This window comes from Chrysochloris asiatica, unplaced genomic scaffold, assembly GCF_000296735.1.
Source record: "Chrysochloris asiatica unplaced genomic scaffold, ChrAsi1.0 scaffold00310, whole genome shotgun sequence".
NCBI classification, from domain to species: Eukaryota; Metazoa; Chordata; class Mammalia; order Afrosoricida; family Chrysochloridae; genus Chrysochloris; species Chrysochloris asiatica.
In genome coordinates this window covers 1,639,153-1,665,365 of record NW_006408828.1, presented here as the reverse complement: position 1 = coordinate 1,665,365, position 26,213 = coordinate 1,639,153, and the positions used below count along the sequence as shown (strand labels likewise).

At 55.1% G+C, this 26,213-nt stretch overlaps 1 protein-coding gene across 1 annotated transcript in view; it reads right to left on the bottom strand.

Annotated features, from left to right (window-relative positions):
* Window positions 1-26,213, bottom strand: part of MYRF (myelin regulatory factor) — a 37,747-nt gene that overhangs the window by 9,869 nt on the left and 1,665 nt on the right. The window contains 12 exon segments of the mRNA XM_006875050.1: window positions 179-290; window positions 549-749; window positions 1,073-1,163; window positions 3,709-3,819; window positions 3,962-4,038; window positions 5,298-5,493; window positions 7,076-7,199; window positions 7,307-7,557; window positions 8,344-8,584; window positions 9,387-9,448; window positions 12,423-12,686; window positions 12,783-12,870. Coding sequence (XP_006875112.1) covers window positions 179-290; window positions 549-749; window positions 1,073-1,163; window positions 3,709-3,819; window positions 3,962-4,038; window positions 5,298-5,493; window positions 7,076-7,199; window positions 7,307-7,557; window positions 8,344-8,584; window positions 9,387-9,448; window positions 12,423-12,686; window positions 12,783-12,870 — 1,818 coding nt within the window.

Sequence of the window (26,213 nt, the reverse complement as noted above, 5' to 3'; positions counted from 1 at the left end):
GCAAAGTTCTGGGGACCAGTGACTGGGTTCCAAGGTGCCCGAGGGCAGGGGACACTCGAGACAGGTGTTCAGATGGTCTCAATTCTAGGGGTAAGGCTGGGGTGGAGAGGGGTGCATTCCTGGAAGGAAGGATCCCAGGGGAAGGGGACTGAGTTCTGCGCCCCCCTCCGGCCCCTACCGGTCTCTGGCGCCGCTGCCTCAATGCCCGCGCTGGCTGCGAACTCGGGCTTGTATCTGTAGTGCACCAAGCGCATGCGCGAGATCCTCTTCAGTTGCTCCGTGGTGTCCACCTGCGGGAAGCCAGGACCCATGCTGAATCCCTTCCCTCCGGGGGCTACACGGGTGAAAGGTCAGAGTCCAGGAGGGCAGTAGTCCAGGACCGGAGACCCTGCCACGACGGCCCAGGGCTCCGGAGATCCAGGGTCAAGCCCTGCCTCCAAGTTTCCAAAAGCCCCGCCCTTCCACCTGGTCAGGAGCCCCGCCCCCAGCGGCTCACCGCACCTCCCTTCTCCGCCAGCCCCGCCTCTCGTCCACAGCCCCGTACACACCTCCTGCACTTGTTCCTTGGCCCGCAGATCCGAGGGGTGCATGAGCGAGCCCATGACCTTGACATTGCCGTGCACAACCAGCGCCTCGTCCGGCCGGTCTGTGTTGATGCCCACGCGGCCGTGGTGGAAGACTGTGTCGGGCACCTGCGCCCGTTGCCACAACACGTCGCTGTCGCTTTCAAACTGTCCGGGATTTGAGGCCTAGGGAGAGTTGGGGTGGGGTCAGCCATGGGGGATACCGTAGCGACCTGGGAAAGAGGAAATTCTGCAGCCGACCCACCCACTCCGGCCAGAGCTCTTGCCCCACCAGGCCCCCAACTTAAACCATCCTTCCCGTTGTGAGAGTTTAGTCCATGGTGGGGTGCTAAGAGGCTGCCTGGTCAGCTCCGTATTTTACCGGGCGCAAGCCTTGCCCAGCATGACTCCCCAATCCCTCAGTATTTCTCCTGGGTGCTAAACGTTTCCTCCAGCTCCGGGGGGGTGGGGGGGTGGGGGGAGTGGGGGCTGGAGGCGGTGGCCCTCACCCGCACGATGATTCGCTCGGAGATCTGGGCAGCCAGTGTGTAGTTCTGGTTCTGTGCATGGGCCTGGAGAGCCACCACCAACATGAAGTACCTGGTGCACATTGGGGTCTTAGAGGCACAAAAGCCCTGCCCTACCTCTCCCTGCCCACACAAGTTACCCCTCATGGCCAGAATGCACAATGCTGCCCACAGGGTGACCTCATCCAGGTTCCCAAACTCCCAGGAAGAGGGCATAGGCACCACATGCTATGAAGGAGGGTCCTGAGTCTCCACTAGGGGGCAGACATGCCTCAAGGATAACAACTAGAAAACCAGAGGTCTCAAATCCTCATCCTAATGTCATTAAGAAGATAAGAAAGAAGGTACAGACCAAAATAGATGTCAGAAGATACTCTAAAACTTGCTCTCCAGCATAGAGATGCTAACGCAAATGGTAGAAGTGAGGAGGTACAAGAGCTGAACAGAAAATTTCAAAGGTCAGCTAGAGACGACAAAGTCAAATATTATAATGAAATGTGTAAAGACCTGGAGTTAGAAAACCAAAAGGGAAGAACATGCTCAGCATTTCTCAAACTGAGGGAAATGAAGAAAAAATTTAAGCCTCAACTTGAGTTACTGAAGGATTCTCTGGGCAAAATATTGAATGATGCAAAAGACATCAAAAGAAGATGGAAGGATATTTGATCATAATAATGTTTGTTTTGCTTAAAAAAAAAAAAAAAGAAGATGGAAGGAAAACTCAGTCACTGTACCAAAAGTAATGGTACAGTGTTCAACCATTTCAAGAGGCAGAATGTGATCAAGAGTCAATGATACTAAAGGAGAAGTCCAAGGTGCACTGAAGGCATTGGCAAAGAATAAGGGCACCAGGAAATGATGGAATACAAATTGAAATTTTTCAACAAACTGATGCGGCACTGGAGGCATTCACTCATCTAAGCTAAAAAATTTGGAAGACAACTATCTGGCTAGTTGTCTGGAAGAGATCCATATTTGTGCCCCTTCCAAAGAGAAGTAATGCAATGGAATGTGGAAATCATCGAACAATATCATGGATATCCTATGTGAGTAAAGTTTTACTAGAGATAATACAAAAACAGGAGCAACCATACATTGACAGAGAACTTTCAGAAGTTCAAGCCAGATACAGAAGAGGATGTGGAACAAGGGATATCATTTCTGACAATCAGATGGATCTTGGCTAAAAGCATAGAATACCAGAAAGATGTTTCCCTGTGCTTTGTTGACTATGCAAAGGCTGGCAATTGTGTGGATCATGACAAGCTGTGGGCAACATTGTGAAGAATGAGTATTCTGGAACACTTAATTGTGCTCATGAGGAACCTGCACATAGACCAAGAGGCAGTTGTTCAAACAGAACAAAGGAACACCGAAAAGTTTAAAATTAGGAAAGGTGTACACCAAGGTTGTGTTCCTTCACCATACTTACTCAATCTGTAGGCTGAACAATTCTGAGAAGCTACATTGTTGTTGTTGTTGTTATGTGTCGTGGAGTCGGTTCCGACTCATAGCGACCCTGTACAGGGTTTCCGAGACTATAAATCTTTACGGGAGCAGAAAGCCTCATCTTTCTCCTGCGGAACAGCTGGTAGTTTCAAACTGCTGACTCTGAGGATAGCAGCCCAATTTGTAACCACTACGCTACCAGAGCTCCTTGAGAAGCTAGATTATATGAAGAAAAATGTGGCATCAAGATTGGAGGAAGACCCAATAACAACTTATATGTATAATATGCCGATTATACAATCTTACTTTCTAAAAGTAAAGAGGACTTAAAACACTTACTGATGAAGATCAAAGACCACAGTATGGGTTGCGCTTCAATGTAAAGAAAATAAAAATCCTCACCACTGGACCAATAAACAACATTCATATGAAAGGAGAAAAGGTTGAAGTTGTCAAAGACTTCATTTAGCTCTGATCAACCATCAACACTCACAGAAGCAGCAGTCAAGAAATCAAATGACGTATAGCATTAGGCAACTCTGCTGCACAAGACCTCTTAAAATGTTGAAGAGCAAAGATGTTAGTTTGAGGACTAAGGTGCGCCTGACCCAAGCCGTGGTATTTTCAAGAACCTCATATGGATGCAAACGTTGGAAAGTGTATCAGGAAGACTGCAGAAAAATTGATGCTTTTGAGTAATGGTGTTAGAGGAGAATATTGAAAGTGCCATGGGCTGCCAAAAGAACAAAGAGATCTGTGTTGGAAGAAGTGCAGCCAGAGTGCTCCTTGGAGGCCAGGATGGCCAGACTTATCTCTCATACTTCAGACATGTCAGGAGGGGCCAGTCCCTGGAGAAGGATATCACATTTGGTAGAGTGGAGGGTCAGCAAAAAAGAGGAAGACCCCCAATGAGATGGATTGGCACAGTGGTAGCATCAATGGGCTCAGGCGTAGTAACAATTGTGAGGTTGACCCAGGACCGGGCAGTGTTTCTGTTCCGTTGTACATAGGGTCGCTATGAGTCAGTACCGACTTGATGGCACATAACAACAACAACACATGTCAACTAAGGGCCCTGAGTCTCAGTCGTTTGTCTGTAAAATGGGTCCAGCTGTGAGACTCTGCCCCTGGTGTACCGCTTCCCCCCAGGACAGGGACCAGCTGCTTACCTCTGGTCAGGGTTGGGTTTGCCCTTCTTGCGCATGTTGTTGGCAGTAGTCTCGCTGAAGTGGAGCCGCCCCACGGTCACCTTGGTGACCTGCTCGGGGGGCAGATTGACCCTGCAGGGGAAGGGCTGGGCACTCAGGAGTCAGGGAGGAGGGGCCTGAGAGGGGCACCCAGGCCAGGATTGGTGGGAGGTAAAAGCTGTGAGCCCCTCACCGGCCCCCTTCAGCTCCCACCCGCAGCCAGTCAGACACTCACGTGACCGGGTTGAAGGGCCGCTTGCTCCGGTCCGACTGTGACTGTTCAATGTTGATGGACTGATTCAGGGCCTCCAGCTGAGGAGAGGGTCCTGTTGGCACCTGCTCTGCCCACCTGCACCCCTCAGGCCGCAGCTAACCCAGCAGGACCACACGGCCCATCTCACATCACCACCAATTCAGGTGCCAGGTCTTAAACACCTCCAGTCACTCCATTCCCCTCACGTCCCCAACATGCTTACCCAGCTCACTCCTCCCACTTGTACCTGCACAGACCCCGGCAGGCACCCCTCACACATTACCCCCCGCTTCTGTGTGTGCACACCCTCAGTACCCTCACAGCCCCTACCCCCCACACACCACTTCATCTGTGTGTACACTTAGCCCCCAGCCTTCCCCGACACCCTCTCCTGCCCCACAATCCCCTCTACCCCTCCAGCAGCACCAGCTGAGCCATGCCAACATGCCAGGCCCAGCTCACAACCCTAAAGGAGACAGACTCTGGCCCTGCCCAGGGGGCTTCCTGAGAGGGTGGCAGCATGAACGCAAACAGTGACAGCGAAGGAGCCAGCCAGGAGAGGGGGCTGAATACAGTGCTGGGAGGGTCTTCCAGGGAGACGGAGCCCAGAAAGGCAGCCCCCCAAGGCCCCAGAAGTTGCCAGAGAGTCTATTTGAACTTCTGACGACCCAGGTGTGTCGGAGCAGAACTGTGTGCCACAGTGTGTTCAAAGCCTGTGATCTCCGGAAGTCAACTGCTAGGCCTTTTTTCCAAGGTACTTCCGGGTGGACTCAAACTGCCAACTTTTCTGTTACTATCTGCACCACCCACGGTCTTCTCCAGAAAGGCACAAGACATTTGGGGCCCAACAAATAGCAAGGTAGGAGAGAAGGGTTAGACCTGGGGGCCCTTCTGGGCTAAGCTCAGAAATAGGGGCTTTGCTGGAAAGCCTGGGGAGCTCACCCACATCTCAGGTGGACCAGGAGCCACGGTGGAAACTTCCACGCTCATTCAGACAAGGAGGAGCGAGAGGAGGGCGAGGGTGAGAAGGGGGTGGGACAGCATAGGAGGTGAGGGCAAGAGGCTGCAGAGTTCTGGCCTGGGTGACCAGGCCCAAGTTCAAAGGGAATTCAGTTTGGGACACAGAGCTAGAGGTCATGGGACAGCCGACAGACTTGGGGGTCACAGGGTAGAGATGTAAACAGGGCTGTGGAGAGAAGTGATGGGAGTCAGGGGCAGGGGTTAAGGCGGGAAAGGGCACAGTCAAGCCAGCAAGGTTGGATTTGGCCATAAGTGGGGGGTTGTTTTCTGCCCCTCCCTGCCAAGCCCCCAAACCTGCCTTCACTCCATGCAGCTTTAGATAGAAGCAGTCGAGGGGCTTAAGGCCTTCGGGCGTCTTGACGTACTTGGCTTCGCCCAGCATGCCGATATACACTGTCACCTGGAAGTGGTTCTTTTTCTGGCACACGAAGGCATCGTCCCCCACGGAAAAGTTGAAGCCTTTGTCGGCATCCACACGGTAGGTCAGCATGGGCCTAGGGAGAGGGGCAGGGAAGGCCTGGAATGTCGGTCCCCCACATTTGCCTGTGTCCAGAGCAACCTCCTCTCCTAAACCACCCACAACCCGGCTCTCCCACGTCTCAGAACTGGAAACTGAGTCTCTGAGAAGATTCCAGCTTTGGTGGGCCAACTGTTCCTCAGCCAATCTTCTTCCCTCTACAGGTCTGGGACCACTGCTCTGCCTTGGTGATGGCCTGAGGGCCCACCTGTCCAGGACAGAGCTTCTGAGGAAGGGGCTAGATGGGTCCCTCACCCCACTTGGCTCCTTCCCAGATCCTTGTCTGAAGCCCCCTCCTTCACAGGAGATGGGGTAAGGGGTTGCGCCTGGGGAGCCTCACAGCTCCTGACAGCTGGTTACCATGGAAACGGTGGAACCAGGCACCGCTGGCTCTGCGGAAGGCCCAGCCCCTGCCCACCAGCTTGCTCAAGCCCCCAAACACTTCATTCTGACGTCCTCTGTCTGCCTGGCTAGGGAGATGGGCACTTTTGGGTGGGCTGGACCTCTGTTGTTGGCCTACGGCTTGCCCATCTGACCCAGGTCCCCAGGGAACAAGCAGTTGCCCAGATGGTAGCAGGAGTACCTGGTGCTTACCCTTAGGCTGGGCAGGGAGAATGCTTCCAAATTAGTGGGAAGAGGCACTAGGGCTCCACTTAGCTGCCTGACCAAGCACAGCCCCCACCCAGGAAGTACCGAGGGCCTGCCAAGAAAGCGAGTCCCCAGCTTCCTGGTCTGACCCAAAGAGGCTGGGATAAAAATAGGGGGTTCATTCCAGGTCACAGAGATTAGACTCCCACAGACCTGCCCCCACCTCAGCAGGACCCTATGGGATCCCAACCATGACAGCAGCTGGAACACCCAGCCATGCCCTAGGGGCTTCAGGCCAAGAATCCCACCCAACTCGAAGAAGACCCTGCAGGAGGCTGGTGGTGGTGGTAGTGTGCCAAGGATATAAATATTTATGGGAGCAGAAAGCCTCATCTTTCTCCCATAGAACAGCTGGTGGTTTCGAACTGCTGACCTTGAGATTAGCAGCCTGATTTGTAACCACTACGCTACCAGAACTCCAATGTCCAAAGGGAACTGAGAAGCATCACCCTCTTGCCAGCCCATTGGCCTTCTGGGGGAGTGAGGGGAGTAGTCCCTGCCCTCCGGTAGGACTCCTGGCTGGGATCCTGGGAGCAGAACCCACAGACGTGTGGAGGAATGCCCGCGCAGCCTCAGGCTGGTCCTCCCTCCCCCTTCCCTCCAGGGAGGGGGCTGCTGGAGGGGCCCAGCTTAAACTCAGCTTCCGGCTACCTTCCTGGAATGTCTGAGGAGGAGGTGGAGAAGGAGGAGGAGGGAAAGGAGGAGCCAGGGAAACACCCTTCCAGTCCACCCACTTCTCCCTGACTTGACTCCCAGTGGTCCCTCCCCAGGAGACACCCCTTCTTAAGACTGCCTCCCACCAGCCTAGGAGTCAGTTTTCTCCTTTGCAAAATGGGTTCATGTTGTAGCCCCAGGCCCTGCTTAGGAACGTAGTGTGTCCAAGGATGAGTGCCCCCCTCCCCATCACTCACAGCTCCTTGTAGTTGGCATCATAGAGTGTTGCCCATTTGTTCTGCTGGTGTGGTTGCCACTTGATGGACTGGTAGTTGGGGTCCAGGTAGGAGCCACTGAGGCTGTCACTGTCCTGCAGGAGACCTAGAGGGAGGGACACCCTTGTGGGCCCCATCATGGGCTCCCTAATTCCTGAGCCCCGGAACCCACTCCCCAACATGAAGCGTTCATCAATCTGGCCAACCAAGTACCTGGTGAGGGTGGACCTGGTGGATGCCAAGGTGGCGTCTGGACCCGGGCGATGCTGAGGGGCAGGGAGCCAGGACCCGGAGAGAGTGAGCCCTGGGGAGGCCAGGGTGGAGAAGGGGCTCGAGCAGGGTGTGGGGGCAGGGCTGTCATGGTCCCGGGCTCCTGTTTGATCATTCCATTCAACATCTGGGCATTGAGGGTGTTGGGGGGTGATTCTGAGTGCTTTCTCTTCTTGGAGGGGTGCGTAGGGATCCTGGGGAGACCAGAGAGTTGGCTATGGGGGCTGCCTTCTCCATGCCACTCCCTGAGCCCCTTCCCACTGGGCAGCCCCAAAGACACCTGCTGAAGACACACCTCCAGGCTTTCCCTCCTGGGTGCTCCCTCACCCCGAACTCTAAGCCTCCATCCCCTGTAGCTGCGTCTGTCACCTTTCCCCACCCTCTTTCCAGGGGATCCAGGCCGGCCGATCTCTTGGTCCCCATTGTGCCCAGCTCAGCTCTAAACTGGCCTCGTCCATGTATAACACGCTCAGCTTCTTATGGTGGGGGCTCTAGGCACCCAAGGGCCTCAGGGAGTATCCTGGGGGATGAGGGGGGGAGCTGAGTAGTATCCCTTCCCCTTCTGGCTTACACAAAGTTTTAACAAGGGTATCTTTCCTTGAATCAAATCCTTCATGAAATCTCAGTGCATAAAACAGATGAAACGACAATTGTGCAGCCTGGAGGTGGAGTGAGGTTTCTGGGCCCATGCCTAGAACCTTCTCAGAAACCCTGGCTCTGCCCCTGCCTAGTTCCATGACCTGGGCAAGTCATCTGCCTCTTCCCACAAGCCTCAGTTTATCTATCTGTGCAATGGGATGACAATGACCACCAAATAGGGAGTTGTGAGCAACTAGGCAAGGCTAGAAATCTCCCAGTGTCTCGCTGGTCACAATGATGTATGTTGAGCCCAGCTTCTCCTGTAAGCCTTCTGCCCTCTCAGTGCACACTATCCCTGCTGCCCCACATGGTGCCCTGGAAAGGCTGGCGCCAAGTCTTACTCAGCTCCGTGTTGCTGCAGCAGCTGGTGCAGCATCTGGGTTTGCTGGGAGTGGTGGAGATCAGCGGGCGCCAGCCCTTGCCCCATGGCAGCATAGGGGGGCACAGGGGTCTCGGCCTTCATGTACAAGTCTCGCTGCAGGACGGGGTAGTGGGGTGGGGGCGGCGGGGGGTGCTCCAGGCGGGACGGCACCCCCACGTGGCACAGCCCCTCAGGAGTTAGCGTGCGCAGCAGGTGGGGATCTGGTGGGGGGAGCGGGCATCAGATCTTTCTCACTGGGGCTCCAGCACCGGGTTCCTCAGATTCCCACCGCGCGGGCCTCCTGAGCCAGGTCTGGGGGCTGGGAGGAGGGCTGGGCAGGAAGAGGCCTGGGCAGGAAAACAAGACCCTACCCAAGGGCTGGGAAGCCCATCACCCCATCCATCCCTGGCCCTGATCCGTTGGGGGCTCAGCAAGGAGCCTCTCAAGAACCCCCCCCAGCCCAAGACAGAGTGCCCTCCTCCCTGCAGCAGCCCCTCTCCCAGGCGCCCAGGAGCCAGCCCCCCCAGTCCGAGGGGGGAGGCCAGCTCCCTTTGTTCCCCAGGAGGCATTCCAGGGATGTTTTTGGTAAGATAAACAGAACTCTTGACCCCTCTCTGGGCTTTGGGAGCCGGCTGCCTGCCGTCATTCTGTTCTTGGCCACCTGGGGGCCAAGGTGGCCCTGAGGACCACCTGAGGAGGGGTGGGCCGGCTGGCAGCACGGCTGGTGCTCTGACTGCACCTGTGGCCTCCCTTGACTGTCCACTTACCGCCATAGGGCGCGTCCATGATGGCGCGGGCGGGCAGGAGGCAACATCACCGGCGGGCCACTGGCAGAAGCCAGGCTGGCTCCCCACCCACCAGTGGGGAACAATAGCCAGCCGCGGGGAGTATTTGACCAACGATAATCTTGGCCTGTTAGCGGCCACTGGCCCCCTCCCTCTCAACCTCCCTCCCTCCTCCCGATAAGGCCGCCCCAGCCACTTGCCCACAGCCCAGAGGAGAGGGCGTGCCTGCTGGACTCACCATTCACCTGCTGGGGGGAGTAGGCCTCAGAGCCCGAGTCTGGGGGCGAGTCCGGTAGGGTGCTGTACAACCAAGAAGGGGTGTTGGGTGGGCAGCCGAGCTCCAGAGCCTCCAGTTGGGTGGCTCCTTTATGGGCTAGGACCGGCCCCTTACCACAGACCCCAGAGACTGGGGACATGGAGAACTCAAGCCCACCCTCGGGGGTACTTCTCTGTACCTCCACTTTGGGGTGTCTGGCAGCATCTAGAGAGGAATTGTGGGTGGGGGGCCTCAGGGTCCCACCAAGAATCCCCTCAGACTTACTGAGGGGGTCAGTGAGCAGCGTCCCTGCCGATGGTACAGGGACTCAAGGATCCTGAGGAGGGGGCAAACTTGCTCCCTAATCCCTTCTTCCTGGCACTCTGGGGGCCTGGGGGCTGCCCTGCTGGGGGGGGGGGGCGTTAAGTATAGACTTTAGGAACCTAGGCTGCCTTTTTTTTTTTTTCTTCAAGGTTTGTTTTATCAGTGTTTGAGCCACACTCAAACCTGAGAGGTCAACACCAGGAGGGGAGATTGGGCGACACAGGATCCTGCTCTTTTCTATCCCTAGTCCCATGTCTGGAGAGACCTCTCCCCCATGTGGTGGAACCCCCAGGATGGGTGAGGCTACTACTTAAGGATGACCAGGGACTATGACCTAGGTTCCAGACCTGTCCAGCTCCGAGTCCAGTGTCTCTGGCATAACTCCGACAAGTGTTTCTCTAGTGCCAAGCTCTCTCTCACCCCCTAGGCCCTAGTACACAGGCGGACAGGATCCCGTGTTCATTCCTTCAGAAATTCCAGGCAGGTGTCGGGATTCCTCTCTTGGGTAACAGCAATCCCTCCAAGTAGTCTGTGGACCCCACTGTATAAGGAACCTGATTGCTACCTAGAACAGGCTGGGCAGGGGTGGGCTGCCCCGAGTGACCGAGGACAACCCTGTTCTATTAGAAGCCTACTGTGAGGTTAGTCTGGAGGCCCCCCAGGAGCTGCTTCCTAGGGTCAGCTGATACAATCATATAAGCTGACTCGAGGGACAGCAGCCGGCACTCAGCAGGTACTTATGACATGCCAGTTGTCTTACCTCCATTCTCAGGGGTCTGAGGCTTAGGGACAGCATCCTAGCAGACAGTCTACCTTCTGCAGCCCTGACCAGCCCCCACTCCCGCCCCCCGTCAGCGTGTCAGCTGTCCTCTGCTAGAGCTAAGACGCTCAGGGGACACAATATCTTATTCTTGCACATAGTGTGCCCGTAGAAATAATTCACACCTGCATATAATGCGAATAGCACACAAAGGAACCTAATGTGGAGGGCACTGCAGGGTTTACACAAAACTATGGTATGTGAAAGGAGCTCTGGTAGCATAGTGGTTACGAATCAGGCTGTGAACCTTAAGGTCAGCAGTTCGAAACTATCAGCGGTTCCGCGGGAGAAAGATGAGACGTTCTGCTCCCGTAAAGATTTACAGCCTTGGAAACCCTGTACAGGGTCGCTATGAGTCGGAACCGAGTCCACGGCACATCACCAACCAGCTAACCAACCAACCAACCAATGGTATATGAGGGACCACCATCCTTTCAGCACTTCTTCGGCTCTTAAAAACACCTGTTGCTACCAAACCAATTCCAAGTCACGGCAGCCCAGGTGTTAGAACAGAACCGTAGCACAGGGTTACCTGGGCTGTAATCTTTACTCCCAGTCCTGGTGTGGGGCTCTAGGATAAGCACCGGACTGCTAACCACAAGGCTGCCGATTCAAACCCACCAGCTGTTCCTCAGAAATCCTGTCCACGGTCCCTAAGGATTGGAACGGACTTGACAGCAGTAACAACAACAGCCATCTTTACAGAAGGAGATTGCCAGTCTACTCTTCCGTGGTACTACAACTTGTATTGACCTTGTGCAGGGCTTCCAAGGAGCAGCTGGTGGGCTTGAACCACTGGCCTTGCGGTTAGCAGTCCAGGACTTTATTTAGTAGTTAACCATTTGCACCAGCCAGAGGCTTTTCCTCTGTGCTTACACTCTCTGCATTTCTACCATAATCCAGAGATGCAGTCATTTGTGGGCCCACTTTACAGAGGAAGAAACTGAGGCCCCAACAGAAGATGCAGATGGCTGGGAAATGAGGGCTCTTGAGACAAAGCCGCCATCTGAACAGTGCTCCTGTCCCTGTTATTGTTGGTGTTGTTGTTATGTGCCGTGGAGTCGGTTCCGACTCATAGCGACCCTACACAGGGTTTCCAAGGCTGTAAATCTTTACGGGAGCAGAAAGCCTTATCTTTCTCCCGCAGAACAACTGGTAGTTTCGAACTGCTGACCCTGAGGTTCACAGCCGATTCGTAATCACTACGCTACCAGAGCTGCTCCTGTCCCTAGCACCTTATTATCCTTCCATCCTCAGTCCGGGTCCCCTGTGTCCTGTGCTGGAAATGGGAACTCGAAACCTTCTCCATGCTGAGCTCCACTGCAGAGCTCAGCAGAGGCTGTTCCCTGCCTCTCCCCATGACTGTGTGCTCCGGAGCCACCCTGGGATCGAGTGGCACCCTAGGACTTTTAGTCAAAGTCAGGCCCCTGGTGTGGATCCCCAGGGCAGATGTGGGGGAAGGGGCCTGGGAGCCTGCTAGGTGTCTGGCCCCAAGATGCCGGGGTGAAAGGTACTTCAAACACCACCTCAGAGCTACTGGCCAACCCCCTGTGGATACAGTGGGCATCCACTAGAGACATGCACAGATGGATGGGCCGAAGTCATGAGAGGTGGTGTCTCTGTATGTGAGTATGTGTGTGCAGGTAGCTTCCCATCCACTCTTCACACAGTTCTCAGATCTTCCTCCCACATAATATCAACTTTCATCACTCCCCTGCTCAGAACCCTCTGTGGCTCCCCATTGCCTTAAGGCAGAGCCCAAGCATCCCTCCTCACGTGGCCCTAGTCCCACCCCATCCTGCCCTACCCACAGGGCCATCCTACCACCCTTCCCCTGTACAGCGCAGATCCTGCCAGCCCTGCATTCTACTCACCCTGGGGCATAGGGAACCTTGGGTTCTGCCTTGATGGGGGGCCCTGGGCCACCCAGGAAGGACTTAGGAGCAGCGCCCATGCCATTGTTGTTGTTGCAGTTGAGAGGGGCCCCGTAGCTTGGGGGTGGAAGTGCACCATGGCGCCCCGGGGAGGGTCCACTCCCAGGAGGGCTCAGGTGGTGCACCCCACTGGAGCCAGGGATTACTGGCTGCCCATGGACATACGAGGCGGCACTGGCAGGCACAGAGATGTCGGGGAAACAGCTGAAGAGGAGAGAGGAGGTCAGCCCCAGCCAGGCCCCGGCCCTCCTCCCTGTTCAGGGCTCCCAGCGGAGATGGAGGCAGGGGCGAGGGACGTACAGGTCTGAAGCATCCTCCTTGCTGATATACTCCTCCAGGATGCTGGTGTCTATGTTGGAGGGCTCCAGAGCTCCGTTGATGTCATGGCCTGTGGGGCAAGGGCACATGTGAACTGGGGTTTGCTCTGCAGTCCTGGGGCTCAGCCCTCCATACTACCCCAATCTGGGCCTCCACACACATTCCTCCTAGCTCTTGCTATGTATATCCATGGGGAGAGGGAGTCTGCTCTGAATGGGTCCTTCAAGGCCCACACTTGACACTCCTCTAGGGAGAACCACAATCTACCACCCCACCCACCCCACCCATATGGCCACTGAGTTCCCCAAAGAGGGGCCCAGAGCTCAGATCCAGGCAGACAGGCTACCTCCTACCCCTCCACTGCCTCCTTCAAGCTATGTAACTCCACAAGTCCCATCTGTGAAATGGGGCGATTGTCTCCGTTTTATGGGGTGCTTGATGGAACTGAGTGCCCAGTGGGTGCTCATCCCTCTCACTGGCTCAAGCCCAGCATAGGCCAGCCTGATGGGGACCACACATCCTGGGGGGCCATGGGCTAGGGGGAATGCCCCAGGAGGGGGCTGGGGACTTAGCGCTGGGTATCTAGAGGAGGAGGCAGAGGCTGGAGAGGTTAAGGGTTTGTCCAGGCTATAGGAGCAGTGATGACGGCCTGGCTCTACCCTCTCTTGGCCCTCCCCTGCTGGCCTTGGTCCAGCGCTTTCAGAGACGGGGAGGCGCTGGCCTACCCCCTCCCAGGGTCACCTTGCAGGGGGAGCTGGAGGGCGGGGTGATAAGGGGGCTGACGTGAGAGATGCGTCAACCTTGATAATGGAGGACGGCCTCACCCATGCTGCTGACCTGGGCCAGCCAGCATAGTCTGACCAGGAGGGGCCCCTCCCACAAGCCTCAGGCGCCTTGGGTCTGGGGTCTGCATATCATGCCCCTCCCCTGATGAGTTCTACAAACAGTGTTCAAACAGCTCTGTATTCACATCCTGCCTCAACCTCTCCCTTCGGTGTGACCTTGAATAGGTTGCATAGCCTCTCTGAGCCTCAGTCTCCTCTTCAATAAAATGGGGCCGTGAATGCTAAGGCTTCACACTGGTTGTGAGGAGGAAAGAAGATGAGGTTGGCTGCACATCCTGAGTGCTCAGCCCCCTGAGAGAGCCCTGGGGTCCCCAGGAGCTCCTGGCCCCAACCCCTCCCTAGCCCCAGCCGGCATTTCAAGAATGCTGAACCCCCCCCTCCCCTTAGGTGATTAACGAGATGCTAAGCCCTCCTAGAAGTCACGAGCTGCCTGGGACAGGACACGGGCCCTCTTGCTGACCCCCATCCCCAGCTCACCCACCAAGTGCCGCCAGTGGTTGTTCACAGCCTTGTGTAGCCAGGACCAGAGAAGATTCTTAGGCTAGGAATGGCCCGTTGACATGCCCAGGCTCTAGGACCCACATCTCTGCTCAGGTCCCCCCAAAAAACACCCCAGCTGCCAGCTGCTTGACTCCCACTCTCAGCACCCCATGTGTGTCAGTAGAGCTGTGATTCACAGGGTTTTCGATGGCTGGTTTCCCAGCAGTAAATTGCCAGGACTTTCTCTTTAGGCGCCTTTCAGCTATCAGCCAAGTACACTATCTGCTCCCCCCAGGGACTCCAGGGCCTACTGTGTGTACCTGAGTCAGGCACATTAACAGGCTGACTGCATGCCAAGCCTCCTGCAGGTCCATCCTCCCAGGCCATCACAGTGGGGACAGAGACAGAGACAGTGATGGCATTTCTCAACCACAATGGTGACGATAACAACAGAGACAGTGGCCCCTCACTATTCACAGTGCTTTATGAGTTTCATGTCACTGGATCCTCCTGACCCCTGTGGACTTGCCATTACCATCACCATCCCGGTTGCTCACAGAGGCAGGCCTCACTCTGGTGGGGAAGGAATGGTGAGTGGTTGCTAGGCCCTTTGGGGTTGGCCCTTCTGCGGGTCTGGGTTCCTAAAAGAGGATCACGAACAGGAGGGAATTGGAGCACCTCCCGGGCCCTAGCTACTACAACAGCAGGTTTTGAGCCTGAACTTGGAATTTACAATGAATGGCGGGGCAGGCTGGCTCAGTCTTGGTGTTTCTATTTATAACAGGCCCAGCCCCCTCCTCCCTATCACCTCCTCCTTCCCTGGCAGGAGCACTCCTAATCGCCCCTAATCTTCCTGCCCACCTCCCCTGGGATGGGGGCCTCAGGCAGAGGCATCCTGGGAGACCCTAACGAGAACCAGATGTGGCGAGGGGGAGGAGGGACCCTCCCGTGCCAGGGGCCGGGTGGACGGGAGGGCAGAGGGAGGAGAGAGAAGGAAACTGCTGGAGCAGTGTGGGGGTAGACTGACCGTTGGGGAGAGGTTGGGGACTTGGGGGTGGGTACTTGAGGAACCCTGAGCCCACTCCTTCTCCTCTATCCCAAGGCTCTGGGATCCTCCTCTCCACTTGGCTGGCTACACAATCAGACACCAAGCAGAAATGTTCAGCTGCTCCATGAGCCCCACTCAGGATTTCCAACTGCACCTTCCAGGAGGAGGGGTAACAGGCTTGTCGCAGCCCGGGGGTTCCTGAAGCCAGGCTGGGGAACACTGGGTCACACTAGTGGGGTACCCCTCCATTGCTTCCAAGCGAGTCCTGGAACATGTTGGCTGTCCTAGCTAAGTGAAGGCAGGCACATGCTGACCTCATTTTGACCCTCAAAACCTCCCTGGACCCACCAAGGTCCTACATCAAAAAATGACTCCAGTAGTGCTCCTCTCCACAGACCCTCCCTGACTTCCCATTGCCTGGGACAGACCCAGACCCTCTCCAAGTTCAAGGCCCCAGCTCACCCCTGCAGCTTCCTCTTCTGTCTCTGCAACTCTCTGTAGCCCAGGCTCCCGCCTCCTCCCCCTCCTGGGATAAACATCCTCTCCACCTCAGGGCCTTTGCACATGCTGTTACTTCTGCCACAGAAAGCCATGTCCTGCCACCATCTGGTCGATTTCTATATACCTTTCAGGTTTCAGCTTACCATAAACTCCCCCATTCTTATTGTGGCCTACCCTTTCCACTCTCTCATCAAGTCCATCACAGATCCTAAAGGGCCTCCTCAGTGACCACAGCTCCCCAAATAGCACTCAGTCCCCAGCCCCCTACTCCACACCTAATTTAATTCTCACAGTGACATTGGGGGCAGTCGGCTTTTCTTGTTCCATTTTACAGATGAGAAAGTGGAGGTTCAGAAAGCTTAAGTACCTCATCCACAGCCTTCAGGTATGGGACCTGGTCTCTGAATCTAATCCTGTTGGCCTCTCTGGGTTGTTATTGAATCAGTTCTGACTCATAACGACCCGATATAGGATTTCCAATATAAGCATCTAAAAACCAAAATCAAATTCACTGCCGACAAGTGGATTCCAACTCATAACGACCCTACAGGACCGAATAAAACTACTCCATAGGGTTTCTAAGACGACAAATCTTTACAGAAGCAGACTGCCGCATCCCTCTTCTGAGGAGCGGCTGGTGACTTATAACTTTTCAGTAAGCAGCCCAATGCCTCGTCCATTGCTACACCAGAGCTCCTTTGTTGTTGTTGTCAAGTGCCATCGAGTCAGTTCTGACCCACAACGACCCTGTATAGGGTTTCCAAGGAGCAGTTGGTGAGCTTGAACCACCCCGACCTTGCAGTTCAAACATCTTTACAGTCCAGCGCATTAACCCACAGTGCCACACCAGGACTCCAGAGCTCCGTTGTTGTTGTTGTTAAGTACCACAGAGTCGGTTCCGACTCATAGTGACCCTACACAGGGTTTCTGAGGCTGTAAACCTTTACGGGAGCAGAATGCCTCATCTTTCTTCCATGGAACCGCTGGTAATTTTGAACTGCTGACTTTGAGTTTGGCAGCCCGACTCGTAACCACTATGTTTCCAGAGCTCCTTAGAGTTCCTTTACGTATCTCAAAAACAACAACAACAACAACAACAACAGAACAAAAGAAAAACTACCCTGGAGTCGATTCTGACTCACGGTGACTCTGTGTAGGGTTTCTGAGGCTGTAAACCTTTAAGGGAGAAGAAAGCCTCATCTTTCTCCTACAGAGAGACTGGTGGATTCAAACTGCTGACCTTGTGGTTAACAGCCCAACATGGAACCCACTAAGCTACAGGGCTTCTAAGGTTCCCACAGTAAAACCCAAATCCAAACCAGTTGCTGTCGAGTTGATTGTGACTTTTGACGATCACATGTATATCAAAGTAAAGTGTGTTTCCTGTGGTTTCCAATGGCTGGTTTGTCAGAAGCAGATCACCAAGTCTTTCTTCTGCAGTGCCTTGAACTGCAAACCTTTTGGTTAACAGCTGAATCCCTAACCATTATCACCAAGCAGGGTATTCCTTAGGCTCTCAGTGAATGTTCATGGAATGACTGAAAAAACGGCAGGTGGGGGCTGGAATCAGACTTGCCTGCATCTCCATCAGGTCATGCTGTGGTTAGGGGCCCACAGCGACACGGAGGCCTTCTTCAGGCACCGTCCCCACCCACTGAGCTATGCATCCAGCTGCTCCTCATTAATTAGGCCCTTTATTACCTGCCTATAACAGGAGCCAGACACCGCCCCTTCCCCCCGGTGGGCTGGGGTCTGGGCTGTGGGAAGGAAGCCCTTTTCCTCCTCCAAGGCCACCCAGCTGGACAGGAGAGGGGCAAGGGGACCCAGGCAGATGAGGGCAAGCAGGGCCCAGGTGGCCCCTCGGCCCTGGACCCCTCCCTCCTGCCCCTCCTCAAGCTCACCCCCCTACCACCAGCTGTGGACTCTGGCTGAGTCTCGACCATTGTCCCAGAGGGACGGGGGAGGGTGGGGACATGGCACAGTGGGAGGCTTGTGCCCTGCCCACCCCCTCCCCCCTCCCCGTCAATGGGGCACTTGTCAATTCATGCCCCAAACATGGCGGAAATCCCGTCGGCCGCGTGGCCATGGGCAGGGTTTGAGGATGCTAGCCAGGACTAGTGGAGCTGAACCCTGGGGCTGAAGGCACCCCTGAGGACCCCCGCTGTCCTGCACGTCTATGCCAAAGATCTGAGTCCAAGGGGGGCCCTAGTCACAGCAGGAGTGGTCAGAAGATGGTCCACCTTGACAACCCACGAAGTCCCAAGGGTCAGATAGTCCTAGCTACCAGCTTTAATCTTCTGAGCCCCAACATCCTTCTCTATCAAGTGCAGCAGGGAGCAACTTCATGGGGTGGCTGAGATGAGATCCTGGACAAGCTCTGGAACAAACTTGTTGGTTGCTATAGTTCCATCTTCTTCCCTGCCCAGGCTGTTGCCGCCCACACCATGTCTCGTCATCTCTTTGTGTGTCTGCCCCAGGGAGCCTGCAAGAGATTCTCTGCACCTTCTTTTGGCCAGTAGTACCATGTTCTCCTGCATGCACAGAACGAGGCTAGGTTCCACCCATACCTCCAGCAAGAACGTCTTCTGTAAGCTGCCTGCTGAATCCCCCAGGTAGCCCCTCCTCTGTCACCCCAGAGCTGTCAGCTCTCCTCCCAGCGATGACTGAGCTAATCAATGTGCCCCAAACTCATTCACATCAGGGCAGGGCACAGTGAGGCTGTCACCTCCTTTGGTTTGGATTCTCTATCTTTATTAATATGATCTAAAAATTTTTTGGCTATTCCTCAACTTATGACCAGAACATTCTCACTCAAAATACCTTGAGGTCAGATGCTTGTTTTGTAAGTAACATCTTTGCAGCACACCGTCGGTTAGGCTGGGCCCAGCAGTCCCATCAGACAAGAATATGGATCCTAAGTCATAACCAGCAGGTTCCTGAACCTCAGCTACTGAGGCTTTGATCCCTGTCAATTTGTCAAAACACAGAAGTCCTGCAGTGACCCCTCACCTCTAGTTGATCCCGAATCTTTAGCTGCCCACAGGCATATAGCTAGGGAGTATAACGATTTAGTGCTCCGCTGCAAACAGAAAGGTCGATGGTTTGAATTCACCATCAATTCCACTGGCAAAAAGACCTGCTCGTCTAATGATTTCAGCCTTGGAAATCCTATGGTGGTTGTGTGCCTTGGAGTCGGTTCCAATTCATAGAGACCCTGTACAGGGTTTCCAAGACTGTAAATCTTTATGGGAGCAGAAAGCCTCATCTTTCTTCCGCAGAACAGTTGGTAGTTACAAACGGCTGACCTTGAGGTTAGCAGCCCGACTCATAACCACTACGCTACCAGAGCTCCTTTGGAAACCCTAGAGGGCACCTTTACTCTGTTCTACAGTGTTGTTCTCAGTTCGAGTCCACACAATCTCAACAGACTATGGCTACGCCCTCTCTCGGTCATCACACAGCTGAGCTTTGGTACTCAGACCCACAACAAGGCTGATCTTACAACCCCAAGACCCTGTAAGCCAGGCCCATTAGAACTATTCCCAACAACTGTGCCCTGTTCTTTGGGTGGGGGTCCCTGACCCGCCTTATTCAGGAGGCTCCCCCTTCCTGTCCTCTTCCCCAGGGATCAGGACAGGCTGCCTGGGGAGACCCTGTCCCACAGATTTGGAGTGGGGGGGTCCTGCGCCTTGGGTTGGGGGGCAGGTCTATGCTAGCCTAGGGTTACCAGAGCTTTCCATGCTCACATTATCAGCATGTGCACACTCACACAGGCACATTCCAGTACACACATGTACACACATGAGCACACCCGCGATTTTGCATGTCTTCCACCCAAGCACACACTAACATACACAATGAACAACACACTCACATACACACGCATGCATGCACAACCACACAGTCCTATACTCATGTGGATGTCCCTTCGTTCATGAATTCATCCAACAAGTATTTACTGAGAACCTACTATGTGTCAGGCATAGGACTAGACTCTGGAGATACAGCTATAAACAAGCAGACCCCCCACCAACCCCCAAAATGTGTCCAAAAGGAGCTGGCATTCTCAAGGGTGTCCAGTGACAAGATCCCATAAACAATAAGAAATTAAAAAAACACTGCGATCGAGTTATTCTGACTCCTAGCGACACTGTAGGACAAAATAGAACTGCCCCATAGGGTTTCCAAGGAGAGTCCAGGTGTGGCGCTTGTAGGATGAGCACTGGACTGCAAGGTCAGAGGTTCAAAACTCACCAATCACTCCTCAGAAACACTATAGAGGGTCTCCATGAGTTAGAACCAACTCGATGGCACTTAAGCAGACTGCCTCATCGTTCTCCTTCAGAGAAGCTGATGGGTTTGAACCGTTGACCTTTCTGTTAGCATCCAAGCACTTAACCACTGTGCCACCAGGGCTTCGGATGACAAGATAAACCAAACAAACCAAATCCACTGCCATTGGGTTGATTCTGATCCATGAGAACCCTAAAGCCCACAGCAGGTCTGCTTTCCTGTTTCCAGGACTGTACAAATCTACAGGAGTGGACAGTCCCATCTTTCTCCCACGGAGCTTTCTCCTGAGGCCTGGGAGGTTGGAACACAACACTTCACAGCATTTCTGCTGCCGTGGCCTGCCATCGAGTTGGCTCTGACTCACAGCGGCTCTGTAGAGGATTTCGGGGACTGTGAATCTTTGTGGGAGCGGAAAGCCTCATCTTTCTCCTGTGCAGTGGCTAGTGGGGTCCACCTGCTGATCTTGTGGTTAGCGACCCAACCTGTACCCACTAGGACACCAGAGCTCCTCTACCGTGTTTAAGAAGGTGGCAGATGCTCTGGAGAAATACAGCAGGAAGAGGTGATCGGGGCCAGGAGAAGGAGCAGATGAGTTGCAATTTTAGACAGAATGGTGAAGGAAGGTCTCACAGAGTAAGTAACATTAGAGCCCAGACAGGCAGTGAGTCACGTGGAGGGCTAGGGGAGACAGCCTCATGGTGAGAGCGCGCTGTGCTCGGCCACTCCTCAGAACAGTCACCAGCCTGTGCACGGGACATGCATGCACACACAAGCCTAACCTATGAACTTCCTCCTCCTCTTCTTCCCTCCTTCCCCTTGGTCCCTGCCCCCAGAGGCAGCCTCCTGGTGCAAACTAGCAGTACCAGAGGTTCTAGAAGTCCCAAGGCCCCAACACAGGAGGCTGAGCTGAAGAAGGGCAGGAAAGACTCAAACCCATGGAGGGGAGACTGACGCTGTGGCCATGCAGGACAGTAGCTGGAGGAAGAACGTTCCTACCAGATGCAGCCTGGAGGCAAGGGTGGGAAGGGGGACCGGATGCTCTAAGCCCCCAACATAATCCAGGCCAGCGGAGGCAGTAGGGTCCGACAAGGGGCTCGCGCTTCCACCCTCTCCAGACTGACACTCTTGGGGTCTCACTGCTCACATCACATAACCTTGACCCTCTGAAGTGAGGACACTGAGACCTAGAGGGTCAAGGGGCTGGACCCAATTCATCTTCGCTGGTCCCCAGTGGTCAGAACCTAACCTCAGGTTGGCACCCACCTGTGACTGGCTATGGGTCAGGGCACCCAGGAGCCTGCCCCAGCTCACCACCTTGCTCTCCTGCCTCAGCACCCCCTCTCGGAAAAGGAGAGTCATCGCATTTCAGGACTTAGGGAGACAGTGTATGCAAAGGAGCTCTGGTTGGGTGTGGCAGGCAGCTTCCTCCCCACCAACTCCCACTCTGCGAGGACCCACACCCAATTACGCAATGACCCTGCAGCCAAAGGGAGGTCTCCAAGACCCCTCCTCCTAGCAATAAGGGGCTCAGATAGGAGGAGGGACTTTCCTAAGGCTCTCAGCTAGGCCCCAGGCCCTGTCTGGAGGCATCCACCTGCCCTGAGTCTGCAGAATGAGGCTGTGACTCACAGCCCCCACCTCTAGGACACAGTACATGTGATCTCCAGGTTTCCTGGTATGGTAGCTAATGGCCCCGGCTTTCTTCAGAGAAGCTGGTGGGATGGTACCATCAACCTTTCTGTTAGTAACCCTACACTTACTTAATCCACAGCCCCAGCAGAGCTCCTAGGGACTAACATTCATGAGACGCAGGCTGATATCACGTACTACACTGAGCCCTCCATGGCCCCATCTTCCCCAGGCCCCACAGAAACCCTGAGAGGTAGGCATTAATATTACAAGTGCATTCCCATTGTACAGATGAGCAAACAGAGGCAGGAAGAGATGTAGTGACATGCCCAGAAGGTCAGTAGGCAAGCACAGAGACCAGCAGTGAGTTCATATAGTCCCCGATCTGACCAGGAGCGGCTAGAGACCTTGTGATGGGTGACGTGGGTCTCCCACTCATCCTAACACCCCAGGCTGTGAGGGAAACTGAGGCCAGAGGAAGGTGCTAAGCTGAGGCCACGGCTAGGGCTGCAGGAGGAAGAGATGGAAAAAGAGAGCCGGTGGCCTGGGTTGGGCGGGGCCACCCCTGGTTAATGATTTAGTTAATGATTTCTGCTCCAGGTTCCTTATCGGGGAGGGCAAAGTCCAAGGACAGCAGCCAATCAGCAGCTTCACTGGACTGTTACCCAGCAGCCTCTGCTGCCAGGGCTCCCCACCCCCTCACCCCGCCCTGAGCCTGTAACCCTTTGGGAGGTGGGTGAGTTGGGGCCAGGTCTTCAGGGAGAAACCATTCTACCCACAGCAGTTGAGGCTTTGCCCCCAACAGCTTCCATGGCTGTGCTGAGGACCCCATGGGAATGTCTCTCTAGCTCCCCAGACAAGGAGACATGGGATTGGGATCAGCCTGTACCTCTAGGCCCTACCCAGAGATTCTGCTTCCTGGGGTGCCCCCCACCCTACCCCTGCCTGATGCTTGGATTGACCTGGAGAACATTTCCTGTTTTCCCTCCTCCCCACTCCCATGTGGTTTGCACTGGGTGTTGGGGATACAGGGATGAGTCAGATCCCCCCCCCCCCACTACCTTGTTGCCTAAACTCGACATGGGGAGGGAGGGCTGTGGCCATCAGTTCATTGGGTCTGGGACAGGACTCAGGGGAAGAGAGGTCTGGGGAAAGGCACCTTTCCTTCTTGGGAGTCAGTGGTCTAGAAGCCCTGCACCTGGCTGCCCCTGCATCTACACACCCCCGGGAGGCTCTGCAGATAGACTGAAATGGGACATGGTACACCCCCATCACACAGCCCAGTTGGGGCCCAGCCTCCCCCCTCTAGGTGGGCATGTCTCCCACAAGTTGTGGTCTCCCCTGGGGCCTCCTCCTGCCCTCTAGATGGCGCTGGTCCCACACAGGTTACCCATCTGTCCCTGGTCCCACAGGCTCTGGGGTTGTGGAGGCTGGGCAACGGCTCTGGAAGCTCTCAGAGCCTCAGTCTTGTCCTCACCTCAACCATCCCACAGCTCAGGAGGTTGGGAGAGGGTAGTTTTCAAACAAGGAACCTGGTGCTCTAGGGCCTGGCGGGGGGTGGGGGTGGGGGTGGGGGCAGCCTCCCTGGCTTGGTGGTGGTTATGTGCTGTGGAGTTGGTTCTGACTCATAGTGACCTTGTACAGGGTTTCCAAGGCTGTAAATCTTTACGGGAGTAGAACGCCTCCTCTTTCTACCGTGGAGCAGCTGGTAGTTTCGAAGTTAGCAGCCAGATTCGTAACAACTACGCCGCTGCAAGCTCCTGTTCTGGTCCATCCCACCTGCCCACCCTTGAATGAGGCCAGAGGACAGTCACCTGCCCAAGCCACTCAGCAGATCAAGGACAAACTAGAACCCAGGTTTCCCACCTCCAGCCCTTGTGGGGTTGTAGACATAGGGAGAAGTGCTCCCCCAACCTCTGGGTGGTCTTTCCAGTGCCTCCTGGAAACTCAGACCCCCCTGGTCTAGGCTTTCTCGGGGCACAGATGATCACTCAAGTCACGTGCCCCTTGAGCCAGGGCCCTGGATGCTGATGGGCCCTGCCCACCACTCCCGTCTTGGCCATCCATGCTCTGGACTGTCCTCCTCAGCACTGGAAGTCCAGGCCTGAACACAACACCCTGGGGACCTTCTCCTCCCCCTCTAGCCCTGCAGAGGAGGGAAAGGAGAGCTCGGGCACAGGGTTCTGTCCCTCCGCGAGTCCGAGGCTGAGCCAGCAATGGGATGAGGAACACACCTGTAGCAATTAGTTAGTTACCTGCTGGAAACAAGTGCATCCTGCCCAGGGTCCTCTCTGTAGGCTGTGCCCGCCGCTCTGGGTGGCCAGACTCCCTCTGGGGGATTAGCTGGGTAGTCACGGGGACCCAGCTGTACCAGCCTCGAGGGGGCTGTCCTGTCCCAGCTTCCCATCCGAGACCCAAAGCTTCTTAGCCTCCAGGCCCAGCATCCCTGGGCGGGACACAGGGTTTATATATGCCTGGTGGTGCTATGCGTTAGGCATTGGGCACGGTTAGCAGTTCCAACCCAACTGGCACTCCTCGGAAGAAGAAGAAGAATCTGTCTGCTTCTATAAAGATTTACGGTCGGAAAAACCTAAGGAGCAGTTCTATTTGGGTTTATAGGGCGTGGCTCCATAGTATAAGCACTGGACTGCTAACTATAAAGTTCGGCGGTTCAAACCCACCAGCTGTTCTTCAGAAACCCTATATTGCTGTTGTTAAGTGCCGTCGAGTCAGTTCCAACTCCTAGCGACCCTGTACAGGATTTCTGAGTGGCTGGTGGGTTTGAACTGTTGACCTTGTGAATTGAAGTCCAGTGCTGATCCTATAGTACCACATCAGGAGTCCGCTATATAGGATCACTGTCAGCTGGGATTGACTCCATGGCACTTAACAACAATGTAGGGTCAGCACTGGACTGCCAAACACAGTAACTACAAGGTCGGCAGCTCAAACCCACCAGCTGCTCTTGGAAATGCTGTACAGGGTCGCTAGGAGTTGGGACTGACTGGAGGGTACACAAGAAGACTGGACTTCAGTAGACAGCTGTGTCCAGAGGGGTACCCTATCTGGCTAGAGCCTCCTTTTTCCCCAGTCCCTTGTTCAGAGCTGCAGGCAGAGATCTCCTCTACCCACTGTCCAGAGGGAATGATTGAGGCCAGGTGGGGACAAGAAGGAGAAATGCGGCCCCTACATGCTCAGGGCGTGGCACTGTGTGTTAACGCACCAGACTGCAAAGCCGTTTGAACTGCAAGGTCAGCAGTTCAAGCTCACCAGCTACTCCTTGGAAACCCCATAAAGGGTTGCTAAGGAGCTCTGGTAGCGTAGTGGTTACAAATCGGGCTGCTATCATCAGGGTCAACAGTTCGAAACTACCAGCTGCTCTAACAGTTCGAAACTACCAGCTGCTCTGCGGGAGAAAGATGAGGCTTTCTGCTCCCATAAAGCTTTATAGCCTCGGAAACCCTATACAGGGTTGCTATGAGTCGGAACCGACTCCACAGCACGTAACAACAACAACAAATGGGTCGGAATCGACTCGATAGCACTCAACAACAACAACAACAACATGCTCAGGAGTAACACAAGGCCCATCCACACCCCACAAAGCTCCTACTTCCTCTCACCTTCATACTTAGATTCATGAGAACACTCGAGCCGCCGCTCCCAGCTCTCCTCACACCCACATCACACCCCAAAAAACCATCGCCCACTCCCCTCCCTGCCTGGGAGACCCCAGCCCTCAGCAACCCCCTTATCCCAAGCTCCAGGAGACTTCCCCCTCAGCGCAGGCCCCCAGCCCAGTGCTGCCTCTGGGGGCCTGGAAGTGGGCAGCTCCACACCCGCCCCTGCTCCCCACAGACATTCTTGAGCCTCCTCTTATCTCTCTAGAGGGAGCAGCGCAGCCTCCCAGGCCGCATGGCTGAGCTGTGGCGTCAGCCCCAGCCCCCCCACCCTGGACCAGGCCAGCTAGGAGGAGCAAGGGGGCTGGCCCAAGGGTCATCTGGGGGTGCCAGGCTCAGAGTGTCCCCAAATAGTGCCCCAAACAAGGATGGAGGCCTTCTCTTCTCTGCTCCAAGGGGCCCTAACCTCTACAAGGCCCGCTCAAGAGCACCTGGGGAAAACAAGGATTCCTAGAATGGATGCAGGGGGCTGTCCAGTCCCCTCACATTACTCTGCTGCTTCTGGATCAACCATCTCAACTCACCCAAGTCTGGTTTTTTGGGACCTGGGTGGGCCGGAGTATCTAGGATCCTGAGATGGTGAAGGCCTGAGGCTTGCTTAGTTAGCCAGAGTGGACAGAGGTTTCTGCCTTAAGTCACCACAAAGAAACTGAGGTAGAGAAAAGTTTTACTCGCTCACTTCCCCCTGGGATTCTGAAGGTGTCTGGGGACTCGGCTTCCCCCCTGGGCTCTGACTCCTGACCTGGACAGCCCCAGAGCAGTATGTTCCCAGGACCACCCCCAGAGACCCCCAGGCAGTCCAGAGTGTGAAGGGAAGTTTGTGAAGTGCTAAGCCACAAGTTGCCTTAGGGACTGGGATGCTGGGAAAAGGGGGGGCTGGGCTTCTCAAGTTGGTGAGGAGGGGCCCAAAAAGGACCAGAGGTTCGGACTAGATATT